Raw genomic sequence first — 21,686 nt, 5'->3', positions numbered from 1 at the left:
AGCACAATATATTGTACTTACAAAGATATCAGTAACTGTTTTCATAGCCTTCTCTTTCCTTTGAATAAACTCGTCATCCTGCAAGACAATTAATTGACACAATTTAAAATAAATATTAAATGTAAGCCTGTACAACATTAAGCAAGCAGACTTATCAGCTGATTCTTAAATTAGCTGCTCAGTTATTCAGTACACAAACTCTACACTGACATCAAAAACAGTCAGTTTGTTCTGTGTTTGTACAGTACCCTATCCAAGACTGGGGGTTCTTGGTGCACTCAAAATAAAAATTAACAGGATTTACTGCAGAAGAAAGTGTTTCAGTGCAATGATTACTCAGATTTCAGTTTGGGATAGAGGATTGCCAGCATTATTTCTATTTAAACGAGGGTACCGAGACAGAAAGACTCAATGACTTCCCAATGTCAAAAGGAAGTCGGCCTCCCTAGCAGAGCAGGGAATTCATACTGAATATCCCCATTTGCAGCATATCACCCTAGATATTGGGCCATCCTTCCTCTCAGTTCTATATGCAGAACATAGATGTCTTAGAAACAGACTATTATAGCAGCTTAGATTTTTTTTAACCACGCTTCTGGAATTATCAAAGGAATTTATGGGATTTAGGAGTCTAACTCTGAACGAACACCAGTGGGATTCATGCACCTAACTCCCTTAGCAGCCTTTGAAATAACCATATGCCAGCCTGCATCAGCAAACCAACCCTGATATAAGGAACTGCACAACTCAAACTGGAAAAAGAGGTTTAAATATATCTATATATATACATAATATTCCTAGCTTTTCATAGACCATTTGTGCTAACAGTAACCTGGGCAACATTTCTGGCAACCAATTAAAATAAGCAGGTAAAAGAAGTACCATACTTCCTCAATAAACAATGCAACTGAATAACAGTTTCAAAACAAGTTCAGATGAAAAGTGGGGGAAGAAGGGCAAGAGAGTATAAAGTTTTCAGTTACATATTCAGAGATTAAGTTTCACAACCTCAAATCAACCCATCACACTGTACTCCACGGTTAAAGCAAAAGTTGACTGCTATGCAACTGTAAACTTCATACTGTTTTGCTTCTATAAGCCTTTGGGAAGATATCACGTATGGAGAACTAATCCCAATGGATTGTCCAGAAAAGGACTTTTATCATCTCAACATCCAGACTGACATAACCAGCATTATCAAAGATATTTTGTCCTGAGCTGCTGCAATCACAACAGTTTCATATTGCCACTTTCAGGTTTGAAATTGAGGTAAAGGTGGCTCCAACCATCTATGTTTTACAGTATCATAGTTATAAACAATTTGGGGTCAGCAAGGATTCATCTCCCCCGATATACGTAGATGGACCTTCAATTTGAATCTTGGTGTTCACTTACTTTACTAATAGTGACCCTCATTATTAGACCAATCCAGTTATACACTAAACATCATGGCTAGATGCTCTGCTAGGATAGATTAGCATAGTTTTATCAACTTCAGTGCAGTTATATGGACGTACAGCAGCTGAGAGGACAGCTCCATGTATGTACAGCCACATTTTAAGTGGAAATAAAAAGTTTTAGCTAGGTCTTACCTCTGGCAGACTACGAGTTTTCTGAAACTGAGATATGGAATAGGAGCGGATATAGTCTCCCATTTCTTCTCTAGTTTCTATTGCACGTTTCACCAGCCACTGAAGAGAAAATTATACTATTAATACAAAAATACTTAGAAAAAAGTTATTGCATGTGAAAGAAGCAAATATTTCAAAACTTAAAGTTTTTAATAGAAGTGTGACAGCTCAGTGATTTACTCCATAAACAGATCAATAGCATTAGCTGTTTTATCATCTTCATCTTTCTCACTTTTATTATATATTAACAATTCAACGGAACCAACAAGAGAGGTCATAAACAAAGTAACATACATACTGTCTCTGTAAGCCATACCTTCATACTTCCCACAGACTAGCCAATTTTAAGGCTACAAGGGACCACCATGATCCTATTTGACCTCCAAAACATTGCAGGCCACAGAACCTCAGCCACCCACTACTGTAATAAGCCCATAACCTCTACCTGAGTTATTAAAGTCTTCAAATCTTGATTCAAACACTTCAAACAGAAAATTCCTCATTTACTCTAGCTCAAACTGGAAAGTGACCTGTGCTTCACACTACAGAGGAAGGCAAAAAGTCCTCCAAAGTCTCAGAGAAAATTCCTTCCCAATCTCAACTTCAGTGATCGGATACACTTTGAACAGCAGTGTAAGACCCACTTAGGAAAGAATTCTCTGTAGTACAGATTGAACCTCACTGGTTCAGCAAATTTTAGTTAATCTAGATTCCCACTTATTGGAGGGTGTGGCCAAGTGATACGGCAAATTTTCTGGTTCGGCACCGGTCAGGTCCTGAGCATGCCAGACTAGAGAGGTTCAACTTGTAAACCAAAGCCTTCTCCGTCTAGTATCTCATTTCTAGCCACTGGAGATATTTATTAATAGCCGTAACACAGGCTCCCTAGAGACAAGCATGACTGAAAGAGTGTGGACAGAGTTAATGCTTTGACCCATATGGATAACTGACTTTCACAGATCTCTGTGTCGGTGCAGCTGTACCTGAATATGCGCCTCATGCCCTAATCCAAAAATCAGGACCGTAATGTGCAAGTTCCTTGAAGCAAAGAAAGTGTCTTACTAGATTTTTCTGACACACCCCGCATATTTTTGAGCAACATTATTTGTATGGCAATGCACTGTGGAACTAGTTATACAGGCAGTCCCCGACTTACGCGGATCCAACTTATGTCGGATCCGCACTTACGAACGGGGCTTTTCTCGCCCTGGAGCTCGCGGGCGGCGGGACCGCCCAGAGCGCACCGGTCCTGCCACCGCGTCCTCCGGGGCTAGAAAAGCTGCTCCGGGACCCCCTGGTGTGCTGGGGGGGACTCCCCAGCACAGCAGGGAGACCCGAGCAAAGCCGCACAGGCGGCGGGACACCGCTGCCCGTGCGGCTTTGCTCCTTTGCCCCGGAGCAAAGCCGCACAGGCAGCGGGGTCCCCCGCCTCTGCGGCTTTGCTCCTGTCTCCCTGCTGTGCTGGGGGAGTCCCTGTGCGGCTTTGCTCCGGGGCAAAGGAGCAAAGCCGCACGGGCAGCGGGGTCCCGCCTCCTGTGCGGCTTTGCTCGGGTCTCCCTGATGTGCTGGGGGGGACTCCCCCAGCACAGCAGGGAGACAGGAGCAAAGTCGCAGAGGCGGTGGGACCTCTGCACCTCCGCGGCTTTGCTCGGGTCTCCCTGGTCTGCTGGGGGGGGAGGGAGCGCAGCTAGTGCGCCCCTTCCCCCTCCAGCAGACCAGGCTTTTGTTGCGGGACGCCTGGGGTAGAGCAGCTGGGGTGCTGCCGGGTTGGTCCTGCGTGGACCTACCCGGCAGCGCCCCAGCTGTTCTGTCCCAGGAGTCCAGATTCAGCCGCTGTTGAAACTGATCAGCGGCTGATTCCAGGAAGCCGGGGGCAGAGCAACTCTGCCTAGGGCTTCCTGTAGTCAGCCGCTGATCAGTTTCAGCAGCAGCTGAATCTGGAGCCAGTTCCGACTTACATACAAATTCAACTTAAGAACAAACCTATAGTCCCTATCTTGTACGTAACCCGGGGACTGCCTGTAGTTATATATGGTTTATGCTATATATTCGTGTCTCGTATTTCATTAAGAACTTTTAAAACGCTCACTGTAAATGTATTCTACAGGATTTTTTAGATCAGTCATAATTACTGAAATAATGACAAGTTCCACATCAAAAAACCATTGCCTACCCAAGATGAAAAGCCAATTGTCTAAGTTGATTCTGAAAGAGACAACAAAGTTAACACAATTACTAGGAATAATCACTGACATTTACCTGGATTGATTCATTTGAGTAATCCAAATACAGGTTGAAACTCTGTTAACCGGGACTCCCTGATCCCCTGTGGAGGGCTGCCCAGTGCACCTCATCTGGACTGCTAGGTACAACCTAGCAGAGCTGGTGGCAGGGCTGCTCAGTTCCAGCTCACGCCAAGTCCCAGACCATTGCACCTCTGCATTTTAAATATAATAAGGGCTGCCCGGTTCTTGCTACATTTAAAATGCAGAGCCACAATGGGGCCCCTTATAGATTAATTGTGTAGTCAACACAATTACTTGCTTCTTAACATCCTTAGACAGGACAGTAGTTAATATGATACAAGAAGAAAAGGCACCCAATGAAATTAACTGACAGCAGGTTTATAACAGAAGGAAGTACTTGTTAACCCACTACACAATCAACCTATAGAACTTCTGACCTTCACAATATTCCCTGGCAACAAGCATAACTGGGTCCAAAAATAATTAGGTAAGTTCATGGAGGCTAAATTCACCAATGGCTATTACCCAAGCTGGTCAGGGATGTAACCTCAAATCTCAAACTTTGACAATTGCTAACTACAGGCTGATCAACAACTCTTGCACCATATGGCTACTACTACAACCGGGATTCCTGAACTTTTGATTTTCCACCATAAATCCTCCATTTTCCAGGGCTCAAGCTGTAAATATGTACCCTCACCCCAATAGATGCTCACTAATGAAAATGTGCCAGTATAACTCTGAACCAACTAAATTTATTTTCAACATTTAAATATGCACACATCTGTTAAATTGATTTGGAGAGAACAAGTTGACCAAGCATTGGTGGGGGGAGTTAAAATATTTTAATCTTAATCACTCTTTACAGAGAAAGTTCTGTTTTTCCCCGATCAACATATTTCTAATGCACCCAACACAGTAGCATCTACGCATGCATAGATTTGCTTATGTTAAAAAAAAAGCACACTTTCTTCTCGGCAGATTCTTGCCTGGATCCCTTTCAGTAGAAGCATTTTACTGGGAGACTTTGAAAAAAACACTAACATAAACAAGGGGAGGCTCAGATTCATACTGATCTCCATTGATAGTACTCTAGCTGCAGAAATACCTGCCTGTGAAGTGTAAACCCTTGAGACTGTTAAGAACATAAGAACAGCTAAACTGGGTCAGACCAAAGGTCCACCTAGCTCAGTATCCTGTGTTCCAACAGTGGCCAATGCCAGATGCCCAAGAGGGAGTGAACAGAACAGGTAATCCTCAAGTGATCCTGTCATTCATTTCCAGCCCCTGACAAACAGAGGGACACCATTCCTATCCATCCTGGCTAATAAGTATTGATGGCTCTAACCTCTATTAATTTATCTAGTTCTTTTTTGAACCATGTTAAAGTCCTGGGTACTGACTGGGAAAACTGGATAGGGAACCACCACTGAATATATAGTCCCTGGATCAGAATGGGCAAAACACAGCCTGCCAGCTGGATCCGACCCACTGAACATTTTCCTCCTGCTCGCCATGACCCTCTAGGACACAGCCAGAACTGGAGGAAAATGCCCCGTGCACAGAGGGACACTCAGGCAGTCTGCCTGCCTATCACAGCCTTAGCCACGCTGTTCCTGGAAGTGCCACAGCATGCATGTCTCTGCAAGCCCCCTATGGTGAGGGGGAAAACAGGTCTCCACACACCGACCACACCTCCAAACTCACCTTCACAGCTCCCATTGGCTAGAAACTGGCAGGCAGCATGCAGAGACCTGTTGCCCCCCTCTTCTCCAAGAGGCTTGCAAAGACATATTTGCCAACAGCAGCCAGCAGTTTTGAGTGACATGGGACCACCATGGCATGCGGGAAGCTCATCTGCCTGAGCACTCTGCTGCACCATCGGTCAGGTGCCACTTATAGTAAGCACCTCGCTCCCCCTTCCACACCTTAACCTTTTGCCCCAAGTCAGAAACCTCTCCTAGATCGAAACTCTTTTCCAGACCCTGCCCTCCACCTACATCACTGACCTGGACAGAACCCCACCTTCTGCCCTTTCCATTAATATGATAGAAAAGCACAGCCCATGATCACTTTCCAAAAGTCTGGGAGCGTCTCTTTTGCAAAAATTACTGTCCACTCCTGGCCTGAGTGATATGCTCTTCAGTTGGTCTAATGTGGCAGGCCACACCAGAAACTATAGTGGTCTTGTGACCTCACCAGTAGCCTTCTGGTGATAAAGTCACAAACTAGCACAGATAGATCGCCATGTTAGATAAATGGGTACAGCATCCTGGTGGTGTGTGATGGAAATACACTGACATTAGAGCATCCAGAAATCCATAAGGGACTCCTGAGCCTACGCACCAGCTTGAAAATCAGCGAATAGGATATTTAAAAAATTGTGTTTTTTTAATGAGAAAGCTTATTTAAACTTGATTAAACTAGGGATGTTAGAGTTTAATCGATTAACCAATAGGCTGATACTTATTGGTTAAACTCTGTCCCGTGTCCAGGGGGGGCGTCGCTGCAGTTTCGCTACTTATTTAAGCTTTATATTGATAAGACCGCAGCAACTGTAACTGCTAAGATTTTTAGTAGTTACACAATCACCTTATTAAACAACTTTTAACATCCCTAGATCAGAGACTGATCAGGAACACCAGCTCATAGCCATATAATGCTAAATTACACTGCCTTCTACAGGAAATATAGATGAGGCTTTATCACTGCTTAGGACTGTGATACTCGTTGTGATACTCATTTCCATTGCGAACTCATCCTTCCAGTGATTACAGCCCATCTCAACATTTTGGAAACGCAGGTCTCAAAGGGTGAAATACAGAGCTTCTGTTTATAAATGTATAGAAATTAAGAAATCACGTCAGCGACAGGGGTTGAATTCCCATACTCAACAGAATTCCCAAACAACTCTATTACAGGCAGTCCCTGGGTTACGTACAAGATAGGGACTGTAGGTTTGTTCTGAAGTTGAATCTGTAGGTAAGTCAGAACTGGCATCAGACGCTGCTGAAACTGATCAGTTTCAACCGCGGCTGAATCTGGACGCCAGTTCAGACTTACCTACAGATTCAACTTAAGAAACCCAGGCGTCCCCAAGTCAGCGGCTGCTGAAACTGATCAGCGGCTGATTCCAGGAAGCCTGGGGCAGAGCAGGGATGGTGTAGACGGAGCTTGATCCTGCCTTGAGGGCGGGGGGCTGGACTCGATGACCTCTCGAGGTCCCTTCCAGTCCTATTATTCTATGATTCTATGATTAACTCTGCCTCGGGCTTCCAATAGTCAGCTGCTGGTCAGTTTCAGCAGCGGCTGACTTGGGGACGCCTGGGGCAGAGCAGCTGGGGTGCTGCTGGGTTGCTCCAGTAGCGAGGCTCCTCGGTGCTACTGGAGCAACCCAGCAGCACCCCAGCTGCTCTGCCTCAGGCGTCAATGATTCAGCCACTGCTGAAACTGACCAGCAGCGGCTGAATCAGGACTCCTGGGGCAGAGCAGCTGGGGTGCTGCCGGGTTGGTCCGGAGTAGCACTGCGGGACCAACCCGGTAGCCCCCAGCTGCTCTACCCCAGGGGTAGGCAAGAAAAGCCTGGTCTGCTGAGGGGGGGCACTAGCTGCACACACCCCCCCCCCAGCAGACCAGGAAGACGGGGGTGGGGACGCCCAAGTCCTCCACGGCTTTGCTCCGTCTCCGTGGTCTGCTGACCTGGGAGACACGGAGCAAAGCCGCAGAGCACGCGGGCAGCGGGACAGTCCAGGCGCGCCACGCTGTCCCACTGCTGGCGTGCTCCGAAGCTTTGCTCCCCATCTCCCTGGTCTGCTGGTCAGACCAGGGAGACGGGGAGCAAAGCCTTGGAGCACGCCTGCAGTGGGACAGCCCGGGCGCGCCTGGGCTGCCCCGGAGCCCTAGCCCCTCCGCGGCTTTGTAAGTCGTAAGTCGGATCCGCGTAAGTCGGGGACTGCCTGTATAGCCTTTCCACTTAATATAATGGAATATAAACTCAGTCTAAAGTCTTCCATTAAAAGTCTATTACATTATCTGAATTCCTCTGCTGACCAAGGGAGGCATCACTGTTGCTGATGCTAGTTTCTTATTTTCCCTTTGCTGACTCTAATGAATTTCTGAGGAGAAGCAATCTGACTCTTCCTCTCTTCTACTTTTCATTCTTTCATCCTTTCTCTTTATATCTATCTGATTCTCACTTAAAAAAAACTATGAGCATCTTTTAATCCCATTTATACCCACTGTTTTGAGTCACTTTCCTTTAATATATTTATTTCACTTTGCAAGAAACATCTAACTTCATTAGGACCCCACACATGATCAAAAAACACACTAGCAAGATTAACACTAGCAAGAAACACACTAAAGCAAGATTTTTTTCCCAACTGGCAGGCACTACTGCATGCAGAACATAGCCCAATGATATAAGTCAATCAATCAAGATAGCTTTGTTCTTCATGTGATTCAGAGCATGGCTTTACAATTCCATTTTGTACAAAGATATTGGGTCTTTTAAAATATTTACTCTTAAAGTTAATTTGATATTTCATTCCAAAGCAGAACAAACTTGCAAAAGGTCTAAAGTCCAAAAATGAAACAGGTATTAACAGTCCTAACTAAGTTTTAAGGCATTTGCTTTGTTTAAAAAGAAGTGTGATGCAAAGCTATTACCTGTATAACAGGAAATATGTGAATGAAATCCAATCCCTGGATCTGATGCGGCTCCAAACGATGAGGGCACTTCATTTTTGGCAAGACAGACACAATTTTCTCTGTTAAGGCACTATTTTAAAAAAATCAAAGTGTATACAAGGATTTTTAATTTTTTTTAAAAGATTGGCATTTTCAAAACATGCAATATTATTGTTACCATGTTGGTCCTAGGATATTAATTTCCAAATTAGGCAGCAGTTTGAAAGTGCCCTCTAGTGGTTGAAATTGAATATAACAAGCTGAAAAGAGAACTCTCATCTGTGAAGTCATATCTTTTTAAAAATTAATAAGCCTATTGCTTGTTTCTTAATTTCCATTATTCAACATAACATTTTAAAATATTATGGCACTGTGGAGCTGGCACCCATGCTTGCTGGCTTCTGCCTGCTCCTCCCTGCCTCTGTAGGAGGCAGCAGGGGAGGAAGGGAGGGAGTGCAGATCCGTGGAGCTGACATGTAGAGAGGTGGCTTGAAAGCTGGCTCCCCACACATATTAGCTCCTGCCTGCTCCCTTCACCTTCCGTGCTGCTGCCTCTCTGTTGCCTTTGATACAGAGGCAGCAAGGGGAAGAATGCATGTAGTCAACAGGAGTAACCAATAAGCTCAGGCTTCTCAGTTAATCATGTAGTCTACACATTGACATCCCTACATCTTAGGTTTTTAAATATCCAAATACTGTTATAACAACTATTTTCTACTGTTTACTTTTTGCATTTGCTTTCACTAGAACATTTAAAACAATCTATGAAGTTTCACCTTGATGCTTGTAAAATAGCACAGTACTTTATTTTGAGTTCCAAATACTCCAGGGGAATGTTTAAATACAAACTTCTTTGAATTATTTTTTTTAAACAGTAAGCTAAAAAATTTTCATTAAAGTAACAGTATCAAGAATGACTTTATTTTACAGACACGGTTACATTTTTGCCTTAGATTTTTTTATTTTATTTTAACAAAAGTTTAGTTACAACTCAACACCTAATACTTAATAGCAAGAGAAGAAGAAAATATATTCATCTCAGTTTTCTGTTTCTTATGTGTATTTAAAGACACTCGGTGAATAGCTCATTTCCACAAGTGGTGTGGCTCTCTCTCAAAGCAACAGGGGAGAATAACAACACTTTTTAAAAAAAAGTAATGTGATTATAATCATCACCTAAAATCAACTGGGGTACACTGTAGCTGAAACCATATTCCATTTATTTAAAATGGGAAAATAAGCTTTTAATGCAATTGAAACATACCTGCAATAGACCTTTCTTAGGTCCCTATCATGTGAACACTCTCCATCCTCTCTTCCTCCTCCAGTGTAGGGTACTTGTGAGTGAGTTCCCTTTTGTAAGAACTTAGACCACCATTTCATTCTGTGGATTTTATTGACTAGTGATTGCAATTCTAAGTTTGAGACCACAAAAAAGGACCAATGGCAATTTACAGTAAAAATTATCTTCAGCAACAGACAAGTTAATCTTCCAAAGGTCAGAGAACTGATTATACTAAATACATGGGAGCCCTTGGGAAGTTGCTTCCTAAAACAGGACATTTCTTAGTAAAATGGATCCCTTCTATAGGTTTCACATGTATATACATAATAGCGATTTGTATCAAATTTCTGACAGTATGAAAAACCAATTCATGATTCCTACTTTATCAACTTACATTTTCTGGCCAATTGTAGAATTTTCCTGAAACAATAAATCAACATCAATATCAAAGCTGCAAGTAGTGATGCACCAGGTCATGCCGCCAACTACCTAAAAATAAGGGAAAAAATGGTTATTTTCACTTCATGTTCAAGAGGGGGAATTTAAAAAAATAGTATGGAAATACAGCCAATTTGGCAACATGAAGCCAATCTCCTTCTTGTCTTACAATACAGCATGATTCATATGTCATCTGATATTTCATCAGAATATAGTGAAGAAAAAAGAGAACATCATTTGTGATGTTTCAGATTATTTTTAAACTTGATTTTCTAGTTTTCTTGAGATTGAGTTGTCTAACATTCAAGTAGATTCTCTAACACTCAAGTAGATGAATACCTAAGTACAGTGTCAACCATGAAGAATCAAAGATTTTAAACAAGGATGAAGCAGCTGTTTTAGAGATTATGAGATGTAAAAATTCAACAAACAAGGATTGAAACATCTGTCCTCATTTACCTAATCCAAGTTTTCCCATTGTTAATCCTTTATTATCATCATTTGCATTAAAAGTAGCACACAAAAGGCCCTCAACATGGGAAGCAATACACCCTCACCTGGAGACATTGCAATCTTAGACCATAATCCTTAAATATGCTCAACTTCAAACACCAGAGCAGTCTCATTGGAGTTTACCCTAGGGATGTTAATCAGCTAATTAACCAGTTAATCGAGTAGTAAAAGGAATTTCCATCGACTACTCGATTAGTTGATAAGAAGGTGCTCCTTATCCCACTGCCTTTCTGCCTTGGAAATGTACAAGAGCCACAGCAGTTACTGTACATTTCAAAGGGTGAGAGGCAGTAGGAACCCATGCCAGCGGGAAGCAAAGCAATTGCCATTGGCACAGGTTCCCCTCTGTGCCTCTTAAAAGGCTGAAGCACAGTGGGGGTGGAGGGGGGGAATCAGGTGAAAGCCAGAATAGCTGATTCCCAGCTTGTGCCCAGTCCCCGCTATGCCTCTGCCTCCCCTGCTGCCCACAGAAGGTGGGAGAACCAGCTTTTAAGCTGGCTCCCCACAGCACTGGCTCCTGTTCTCACCCCCCGTCTCCCGCTGCCTCTCTCGGGGCGGGGGCAGAGGGGAGGGAGCCAAGCAACCAGTCGAATCACTAGTCAAAATATGCTTATCGGAAAGTCGACTAGTTGCTTACATCCCTACCCCATATGGGGGCGGGGAGCTGCTCCAGCCCCTAGAGGTTAACCTTTTACATCCCTAGAAGAGACATTTGGGAAGATCATTAAATGATCCGCTGAGACTCTCAGCAATTTTCAAGTTGTCTGTGAAAAAACAGTTTGAAAATCCCTGATCTAGTGTAACAGTTGGTAGAAAGGGGAGGTATTTTTATTATAACATTTATTTGTTAAGCAATTCATAAAAAGGCCTATAAAATATTCTATACCATAAACATATCTAAATAACCCCATGGGATGATCAGAGTATAAGACACCAGGTTCCACAACTGAATGTGTTGGAGTACCACTGAGGTGTTCATTTCTGCAAGTCAGTTATAGGATCAGAGTCTCAAGATACTATTTCTGCTGGAGTCTTGTGCTGTGACTGCCAAAAGCTCTATAAATATAATAGTTTGCAGTTTTAATGAGCCAAAGGTTTATAGGACAGCCTGACTATTCTATGTACAAGCAAGCTACTGAAAGAAATGAAAGAGCCCAACTTCAAAGGCTCTGCCATAATTACAAGGTACGCATTTTTTAAGCAAGATTCAGGGATTTATAATCAAGTCAAATGTTAAACCAACAAAGCCTACCTCTTAAATCACATTTACTTCCTGTCTTTGAGGATGAAGGTCCGTATAACAGCCTCATTTTCATAAATCATCTTTCAGAGTTATACCACAATGTAAATGAGAATAAGGGTTGTCACGCAATTAAAAATATCAACTGTGATTAATTGCACATTAGCAATTAATCGCACTAAGTAATCAAATAATGTGAATATTTCTGAAATACTGATTTCAATTACAACATAAAATACGAAGTGTGCGAACACAGACTATAACAAGAAATTACAAATGCAGAATTATGTACAAAAACCAACTGCATGCCAAAATAAAACCATGTAAAGTTTTAGAGCAGGGGTCGGCAACTTACAGCATGCATGCAATAAATGGCACGCGGGGCGGGAGCTCAGCCCCGAGAGCCTCAGGATTGCCACGCAGCCGGAGGCTGGAGCACTAGGTCCAGCTTCCTACTGGGAGGGCAGGAAAGCGGCGCACGCTGCTTGGCGTAGGGTCCCGGGCGGCCGAGCAAGACCCTATGCTCAGCTCCACATCCCTGGGGCTGCTCCTGCTCTGCCTGGCATGCAGCTCCCTGGAACTAAGGGGTTAACACCCTTGCCCTGCTACAGGCTCTGCCCCCTCTCCAGGCAGGGGCGGGGCTGGGTGGCCCATCACAGTGGCACACTGGAGCATGCGCTGCTCCCCACAGGGTGTATGTGGGGGCAGGGAGTCCCTTCCCCAGCAGCCCACTGTGCATGGCCAGGCTGGAACCAGCCCCAGGCTCTGTCCACCCCCACACAGCCTGCAGATGAGGGGCAAGCCCTGGCAAAGGACTGGCTCAGGGAAGGAAATCAGCCCCCAGCCCTCCTGCTCTCCCCACCCCTCCTTGTCTCAGCGCTGCTGCCCTACCAGTGAGTGCACTGGAAGCACGGGGATGTGAGGGCAGGAGAAGGGAGCGAAGGAGGATGCGGGCAGGGAATACACTAAGGGGGATGGAATGATGCAAGGGATCAGGTTAGGGGAAAACATGGGGCTGAAGGGAGCGAGGCTGGAGCACAGGGAAGACGCGAGGCGGGATACAATTTTACTTTGCAGAAGCTGTACTTTCCTTGACTTCCCACTTTTTTGCCTCCCTCCCCAACTAGCTATTTGGCTGCATTCTCTCCCACTCACCTTTTCTGCATTCCTCTCCTAACCCCCTCCCATCCCCAAACTCCTCCTCCTACCCTCACCCTCTCCGCTGTCAAACTCCCTTCCAGACCCTGCCCTCCTCAACCTCTCCTACAACTCACCTCCCACCCCTATCCCACTCGCTGGCAGCCCTGTCCCACCCCAGAGCCTAAGGAGATCCACAAAATCCACTAACAGTGGAACCCCCAAAAAGTAAATCTGGCCTATAGGAAGCCTTGAATCTCAATCTTCCCTGACCCTTTCCTTTGCCCCATGGGGCTGGAGTGCCAGAAGAGTGAGGTGTCTCAGTTGGGGGCAACATCAGTGACGGTTGGGGGTTTCAGGAGGCTTTTTTTGCTTCTCTTGTGTGGTCCCCAACTGATTTTTCTGTGGGTCTGTGGCCCCTGACCCCAAAAAAGCCTCTTGCCATAAATAAAGCATTGAAACCTTTTGTGTTGGACATAAATTAATATTTTACTTTATTTAAAACAAAGTTTGATAAACTAACATGAGAAAGTTAAAACTTCTAATCTGTTTAATAATTAAATTAAACCATTCTTCCTACCTGCAGCACTAGCAAAATGGCTCAGGCGTAATTATGTAAACAACAGTGAGTTTCCATTAGCAACTACTGATCTGCAGAAAGGTTTTCATTGACCAAGGTGATCCATGGGGTGTGCACTGAAAACAGCTCCTCCCTCCCTCTAGTGGCACAGCCCAGGGCAGGAGTTTTAAATCTTGGCACACTGCTTCAGAAAGTATCAGAGGGGTAGCAGTGTTAGTCGAATCTGCATAAACAATGAGAAGTCCTGTGGCACCTTATAGACTGACAGATTTATTGCAGCATAAGCTTTTGTGGGCAAAGATTCACTTCGTCACATGCATCTGACGAAGTGGGTCTTTGCCCACGAAAGCTTATGCTGCAATAAATCTGTTAGTCTAAGGTGCCACTTCACTTCAGAAAGGTTGCCCACCCCTGCTTTAGAGCCTGCAAATCCCCACAGTCCTACTTCTTTATTCAGCCTATCACTCAGACAAACATTTGCAGGAGATAATGCTGCCCGCTTCTTGGTTACAATGTCACCTGAAAGGGAGAACGGGCATTCATATTAGGGATGTTAGAGTTTTCACCAATTATCTGTTTAACAGACAAGCTTTATGTTTATCAGTTAATGGTATCAGTTAAACTCAGCCAGCAGGAAGCTTGGTGAGCAAAAGCTGCTGACTGCTCCTGGGGAGGAGGTGGCAGCAAAGTCTCCTCCCTGGAGTGGAACCAGCAGGGGCGGGCAGCCCTGCTCCTAGGTAGGCTTAGCTACCTAGTCTTTCTTTCAGTTGACATTATAAATAAGGACTAGGCAGCATTATCTCTTGTAATGTAAATTAACTTGCTTCTCTTAGCAATTGCTAGATCAAGAGACAGGACTTTGTAGACTTGGGAACATTGCTTTGTTTCTGAGTGCAGCTATAAAACAATAGAAGCCTACCCTAGTAACTTTCATGATAAAGATTGCACTAGATGAATTGAAAAATACTATTTCTTTTACCATTTTCTAGTGCAAATATTTATAATCAATAATAATAGATAATAGCAATGTACACTTTATTTTCTATTGTAACTGAAATCAATATATTTGAAAATGTAGAAAAACATCTCCAAATAAATAATAAATATAAATCAGTATTCTATTGTTTAAACAGTGAAATGAAAACTGTGATGAATCTCAATTTTTTAAATCACAATTAATTTTTTGAGTTAATCACAGGAGTTAATTGTGATTTAACTGTTTAGCAATCAAACTCCAGTTGCAACTAGGAGTGATACATAAAGCTAAATTTACCAGTATTCACATCAGAATTTTAGGGCTTGATTCTGCAAACAGTGATGTACGTGCTTAGCTCTATGCTTGCAAATAGTCTCAAAGGTGTCAACAAGGCCACTCGAGTAGCAACTGCAAAACGTGGGGGCCTTATATCCTTGAAATAGGAACTCAGTTTTGTTCATTTCTTCACTATATTACAATATATGTATCTATTTGCTGTTCGTCTCCCTTCCTTCTTACCACCTGGAACTATTAAGATGAACTTGAAAAATATTTTTATTAAATGCAGTAAACTATGTCTAATTAATAATCCTGGATTATAGTCTCACCTTGTCAAAGGGTGATAATCCTTTGATTCTTGCTCTGAAATACCCAGCTGCTACCAGCAACTCCAAAATTTCTGCCAATTTGATGTTTTGTTCTTCATCTTCTCTGGTTTCAACCTAACAAACATAACATTAACCCTAATTTTAAAATACTTTGTTCAAACTTCTCCTCCAACCACCCAACATAAGGACTCAAAATAAATTTTCTTTTTTAAATAGACCACATGTATATTAAATACACAAAGTTTCTCTCCCACACTTCCCTTCTGATGGCAATCTGATAACATCTTTATGTCAGTTACACCAATTGCACACACGGAAAAACATTCAAGTACTTCATGTGCTTCTAGATGGCTTTAATATGAAATGTTTTGTCCTGTTTGAGAAAACCTATATTACCCAATTGCTCTTGCCCTATTATTTTAATCAATCTGCATCTCTTCTCTAAATGAAGTGTTTTCTCCATCTTTTAAACAAACAGTTCAGCTATTGAATCATAGAACTGGAAGAGACCTCAGAAGGTCATCAAGTCCAGCCCCCTGCTCTAGGCAGGATCAATTCCAACTAAATCAACCCAGCCAGGACTCTGTCAAGCAGAGACTTAAACACCTCTAGGGATGGAGACTCCACTACTTCCCTAGGTAACCCATTCCAGTGCTTCACCACCCTCCTAGGCTGTGTCCAGACTCAGGGTTTTTTTCGGGAAAAGTAGCCTTTTCCCGAAAAAACTTCCCCTGTGTCCAGACTCAAGCCGCGTTCTTTCGAAATTAATTCAAAAGAACGCGGCTTTTCTTTCGATGGCGGTAAACCTCAATTTACGAGGAAGAACGCCTTCTTTCGAAAGTTCCTCTTTCGAAAGAAGGCGTTCTTCAATGTAAATAGGGCTTCTTCAAAAGAGAGCATCCAGACTCACTGGATGCTTTCTTTCGAAAAAGCAAGCCGCTTTTTCGAAATTTCTCCGTGCAGTCTAGACGCTCTCTTTCTAAAGAGGCTCTTTCGAAAGATGCTTTCGAAAGAGCCTCTTTCGAAAGATGCTTTCGAAAGAGCCTCTTTCGAAAGAGGCTTGCAGTCTAGACATAGCCCTTGTGAAATAGTTTTTCCTAATATCCAACCTGGACCTCTCCCACCACAACTTAAGACCACTTCTCCTTGTTCTGCCATGTGTCACTACTGAGAACAGCCTCTCTCCATCCTCTTTGGAACCTCCCTTCAGGAAGGTTCCATGTCTGTGCCTGCTTTTTATTTGATCTCCCTATCCCTTCTGTTTTAATGTAAATCCAAATTATCTGGGCATCTATTCCCTTCCCATAGCTCAGGTAGGATTCCCTTGATTTTGTAGATTTCTTTCGGACACTCAGAATACCACGTGTTGAAATTTAACATTTTCACAAGTTGAACAGGGTAACAGATAAATTGTTGTGGGATTCCACTGTTTCCTTTAAAACAATTTTCAACAGCCCAGAGTAGGACAACAGCAGCACTAATATTGAGCATTTATATGAAGGGTTTTGGTGAGGGTTTTTTGTAATTTCCAAAGCACTGTACACACAGTAGCTATGTATTACACCGGTCAGTTCTATGCATTAAGCTCCTTTTCGGGTAGGAAATGAGAATGTCAGTGACTTTCCGATGCCTTACGGAAGAATCAGTTATAGAGCCAGACTACACAAGTTCCTGTCTCCATGCCTTTTGCACAATCGGCTAGAAACATCCTGCCTCTTTCTAACCCAAAAGTCAATGTAGGAAAAAAAGGAAGCAAGGCTGGGAAGCCTTTGCAGTTATTAATAAAGGAAAACAGACACTCAAGTGTCCCCAGCTGTTTAACTGTGGTAGAAACCTTCTTACAATCTGGAAGCATCTCAATAGGTTTACATGGAAACTTTTAGACACGGAAGGGACCCGAGGCTGCATACGCGCAACGCTACACAGAGAGGGACCAGAGGGGCAACGCAACCCAGCAAGGCCGGGCCCTTAGCCCCTCTCACCTGGGAGGGGCAGCCACATCCCAGGTGCCCAGCGCGGGAGCTGCCCAGGATCTGGGCCTGAGGCCAAAGCACAAGTCCCGTCACCAGCCTCTCCCGCAGGGGAAGCCGCGAGGCCGCGCAGCCACTCGGACGGCGAGAGGCAAGAGGCTGGGACCGGCCCATCGCGGCGCGCTCCTAGGCAGGCCCCGCGCCGGCTGACCCGCAAGGACCCCCCCACGCCGGGCTGGGCCCCGCTGCCGGGCACGCAGTGGGGGGGGGGGGGGGGGGGCTGAGCCAGGGCTCTCGCCGCAGCCCGGGAAGCCGCAGGAAGCGGCGCAGCCCCCGCGCAGCTGAGGGCGAGGCGGCGGGAGCGGGGGGCAGCTCGGTGTCCCCGGAGGGGCAGGCGGGGCCGTACCTCCTGCGGAGCCTGGTACCCGTGTCCCTTGGGGGCGCCCATCGCCCCGGTCTCCAGCCTGCCTGCCTGCGCCGCGCGCCCGCCGCTGTCACTCGCCTCCTCCTCCCCCCCAGCTACCTCTGCCCACCAACGGCCATGGGGCCGCTACCGCCCCACCCCTTCGCGCAATGGTTCTGCCCCGCCCCCCGTGCGCGCAAGCACGTTCGGGACGTGCCACTCGCCGCGAGAGGGGGCGCTGACGGCTGACAAGCGAGTCATATGACCGCTCGCGACGGCTAACGCCTGGGATGAGGCAACCGTCCCCAGGTTTGCCCTTGGCCGAGCCAGAGCGCGTGCGGAGGGGTTCCCGCTGGCAGCGGGGCTAATGGCAGGGCGGGTTAGGACAACCTGCCTGCCTCTGTGCCCCCTTTGCAGCCATGAGGTCCCGGTCAGCAGGGAATCTGGCTTATCCCTCCGCGCTGCATTTCGCTGAGGGGCTGCGTTGCCGTTTTAAAGCCTTTGAGCATGTGCATAAGCCTTGCAAATGCATCTTTTGTCACCAATTCTTTATCCCGATTTTTTTCTCTGTTGCAAAAGATGCCTGCACCGTTAATGGTGTCACAGTTGCTGCTAGTGCTATACTATAGTATTCATTGCGAGTAATGGCTTGTTAATAGCCATTCAAAAGCATGGCCCTAACCCCCCCCCCCCCCCATACACACTTAGAACAGGACTATGTAGCACTTTAAAGTCCTGTTTTTTGTTTCAGCTACACCAGACGAACACGGCTACATTTCTATCACTATTCTATACACACTTAGGAGCATCATGCTAGCAAACCTTACATTAGGGGTTGTCAGAACATAATTTGGTAGCCTCAGAGTGTGGCCATCAACTCATACTAGTGGCTGCTCTCATGTTTTTTCCTAAAATACTTTATTAGCTTTAGGAAAAATAAATAAGTATGTTCTTAAACACATCCATTTACTTACTGCTAGCTAGAAAGTCTGAAAAGTGATATTACTAAATATAGGAATCAATTTTCACAGCAAACTTACTCAGCCCTGCAAATCTGGGAATGAATTAAGCCCCAGACAGGGTGCTACTGCTAGGGGAAGCCTGCGTGGCGGGGGAGGAGGGCAGAACCTGATGCCCCATGGTGAGGGTCAGAGGACAGAGCTTGAAGCCCCATGGCCTGCTGCTAGCCAGACCTTGGAATTAGAGCCCAAAGCCCCATGGCCAGAGTCTGTTGCCCTACCAGCAGGGCTTAAGTCCAACCCTATTCTGCAACACTTAGGCTATGTCTACACTGGTGCGATCTTGCGCCAGAGCTATGCAAATGAGGCTAAGCGTGGAATACTGCCAAGCCTCATTTGCATAGCTAATGAGCCGCCATTTTTGTGGAAGGGGGTTTTGCGCAAGAAGGAGCTGTCTACACTGCCCCTTCTTGTGCAAGAAAAACCCTCTTGCGCAATGCCGTTATTCCTGAAAATAATCAGTGTAACAGCATTGCGCATGAGGGTTTTTCTTGTGCAAGAAGAGGCAGAGTAGACAGCTCCTTGTGCAAAACCCCCTTTCGCAAAAATGATGGCTCATTAGATATGCGATGGTATTCCATGCTTAGCCTCATTTGCATAGCTCTGGCGCAAGATCTCACCAGTGTAGACATAGCCTTAAGCACATTTCAACCCTACTGAACTTATTGGCTACGTCTAGACTGGCATGATTTTCCGCAAATGCATTTAACGGAAAAGTTTTCCATTAAAAGCATTTGTGGAAAAGAGTGTCTAGATTGGCACGGACGCTTTTCCGCAAAAGCGCTTTTTGTGGAAAAGTGTCCGTGCCAATCTAGACACGGTTTTGCGCAAGAAAGCCCCGATCGCCATTTTCGCGATTGGGGCTTTTTTGCGCAAAACAATAACGCGTTGTCTACACTGGCCCTTTTGCGCAAAAGCATTTGCGCAAGAGGGCTTTTGCCCGAACGGGAGCAGTATAGCATTTCCGCAAGAACCACTGATTTCAGACAGTAGGAAGTCAGTGTTCTTGCAGAAATTCAAGTGGCCAGTGTAGACAGCTGGCAAGTTTTTCCGCAAAAGCAGCTGCTTTTGTGGAAAAACTTGCCAGTCTAGACGCAGCCATAGAGTTTAAATGATTTAACCAGTTAACCAATTAAATAGTTGACCAATCAAATGGGATGTGCAGGTAATTAAAGGTGCAATAGATCACTGTTTCAAGCTTTTCTCCATAATCATGAAGATCACGTTTCTTTTCATGAAAGCTTAGATTCTCATCTGATATCTTGACTTCAGTAGCTGGAACATTAAGCACTAGCCCAAATACTGAAAGACTCTTGATTAAAAGCAGAAGAGTTAGCAACACTGAATTACTCAGCCTCACATCTTGAAAGTAGTGCCAATTAGTACAAAGATTTAGCTCTAAGGCTGTTAGCATTTTTTCTGGTCTGTCACTTCATAAATTGCCATGTTTGGATGACTCCAGGAACAAGTGTTGTGGCTTCCTTGTAGCTTTTCAAAGCTAATGAGATGTTTTTGGATACCTAAACTTCCATTACCTGTTGACTTGTGGCTCTAATGAGAAATAGAATTACTACAAGTATAGTAAAATAATCTTTGGGTACTGTGACAATGGCAGATCAGGTGCCAGCTTATGTCAAGGCTCCTAGGATTCAACTGAATACTGACAAATGCAGAGCTGGAAACTAGAGATGTCAAAGTGTAGATGATTACACGATTAACCAATAAACCTGGGTTTACTGGTTAATCCTGTCCACTACATGCATCCCTCCCCCCCTTGCTGCCTCTGTGTCAGAGGCAGCAAGTGGGAGGGGAGCTGGTACCATTGGGAAACTGGCTTTTAAACTGGCTCCCCATGAGTGCCGGATCTGCTCTCCACCCCTGTGCTGCTACCTCTGTTAGAGAGGCAGCAGCACAGAGGATGAGGGGGGCAGGCAGGAGCCAATACGCATGGAGAGCCAGATTTTAAGTTGGCAGTCCGCTTGTGCTGGCTCTGCAGAACCACCTCCCCCCATCCCTTGCTGCCTCCTACAGAGGCAGTGGGCGAGGGGTGGGGCAGGCAGAAGTCAATGCTGGGGGGAACAAGCTTAAAAGCTGGTGCCCCCGAGCACCAACTCCACAGAGCCTCCTGCCTCCCCTCCCCACCACTGCTGCTTCTACCAGAGCAGCAGTGGAGGGAGGGGGAAGAGAGGCTGCCATGGAGCAGCCTCTGTCTGTGGGGAGCTCAGACCCTACCACAGATGGGCTGCTGCTGTGGAGCAGCCTCTGACCTCAGGGAGCGTGGGCCCCTTGTGGACAGGGGCTGCTGCCACCCCATGCTTCTGCCTCTGTACGAGAGACAGCAGCAGGTAGGAGCTGGTCTGCACAGGGAGCTTGTTTTTAAACTGGCTCCCCTCACAGACCGGCTCCTGCCTGCTACCCCTCACTGCTGCCACAGCAGCACGGGGTAGCAGGGGGCTCCCTGGGAGTGGGTTCAGGAGCACATTGGCTGCCAGCCCCACCTCCAGGAACTATCAAATAGTCATGTAACTGCTAAAATTTGATGTGGTTATATGACTATTCAATTACACACTATCTAACATCCCTACTGGAAACCAGTCTGGCTCACATGTATGTTAATACTGTCAAAGTATGTATTAGGTTAATAGAGATTTTTAGACTTTATGAAATGTTTGTAAGTTGTTTCATGCAGTTATATCACTGATAATATCTACATCCTATGTTACAAAGTAATATTTAAGTATTTTCTTTATGATTGTAGAAGTGTTTGCTTTGAAATGGTGAACTCCCACAGACAGGAGAAAAGCATTACCAAGTGTGGAATGCTAGTTTATCATAGGAGGAGTTACCACTTACCCAACAAAAGTAAGTCCATAGACTCCAGAGAAACCATTATGTAACATCAGAAGACAAAAGATTTTGTTGATTTCTCCCTTCACATCCAGTGGTTAATC

General features: G+C 45.0%; 1 protein-coding gene across 2 annotated transcripts in view; it reads right to left on the bottom strand.

The window, feature by feature from the left end:
• The window catches only part of CCDC93 (CCC complex scaffolding subunit CCDC93), a 107,494-nt gene extending 89,616 nt beyond the window's left edge, over nucleotides 1-17,878 (bottom strand). For both annotated transcript variants that reach the window (XM_075933242.2, XM_075933244.2), the window contains exons 1-6: nucleotides 17,720-17,878; nucleotides 15,344-15,457; nucleotides 10,246-10,340; nucleotides 8,546-8,657; nucleotides 1,593-1,691; nucleotides 22-78 (exon numbers count right to left, since the gene is read on the bottom strand). In XM_075933242.2, coding sequence (XP_075789357.1) covers nucleotides 22-78; nucleotides 1,593-1,691; nucleotides 8,546-8,657; nucleotides 10,246-10,340; nucleotides 15,344-15,457; nucleotides 17,720-17,761 — 519 coding nt within the window. In that variant the 5' untranslated portion in view covers nucleotides 17,762-17,878. The remainder of the gene's footprint in view (nucleotides 1-21; nucleotides 79-1,592; nucleotides 1,692-8,545; nucleotides 8,658-10,245; nucleotides 10,341-15,343; nucleotides 15,458-17,719) is intronic.
• Between the last annotated feature and the right edge of the window lie 3,808 nt (nucleotides 17,879-21,686).

Source organism: Pelodiscus sinensis, chromosome 7 (assembly GCF_052426305.1).
Source record: "Pelodiscus sinensis isolate ZL-2025 chromosome 7, ASM5242630v1, whole genome shotgun sequence".
NCBI classification, from domain to species: Eukaryota; Metazoa; Chordata; order Testudines; family Trionychidae; genus Pelodiscus; species Pelodiscus sinensis.
Note: the sequence above shows the minus strand (reverse complement) of the source record. Positions and strands in the feature narration are given on the sequence as shown.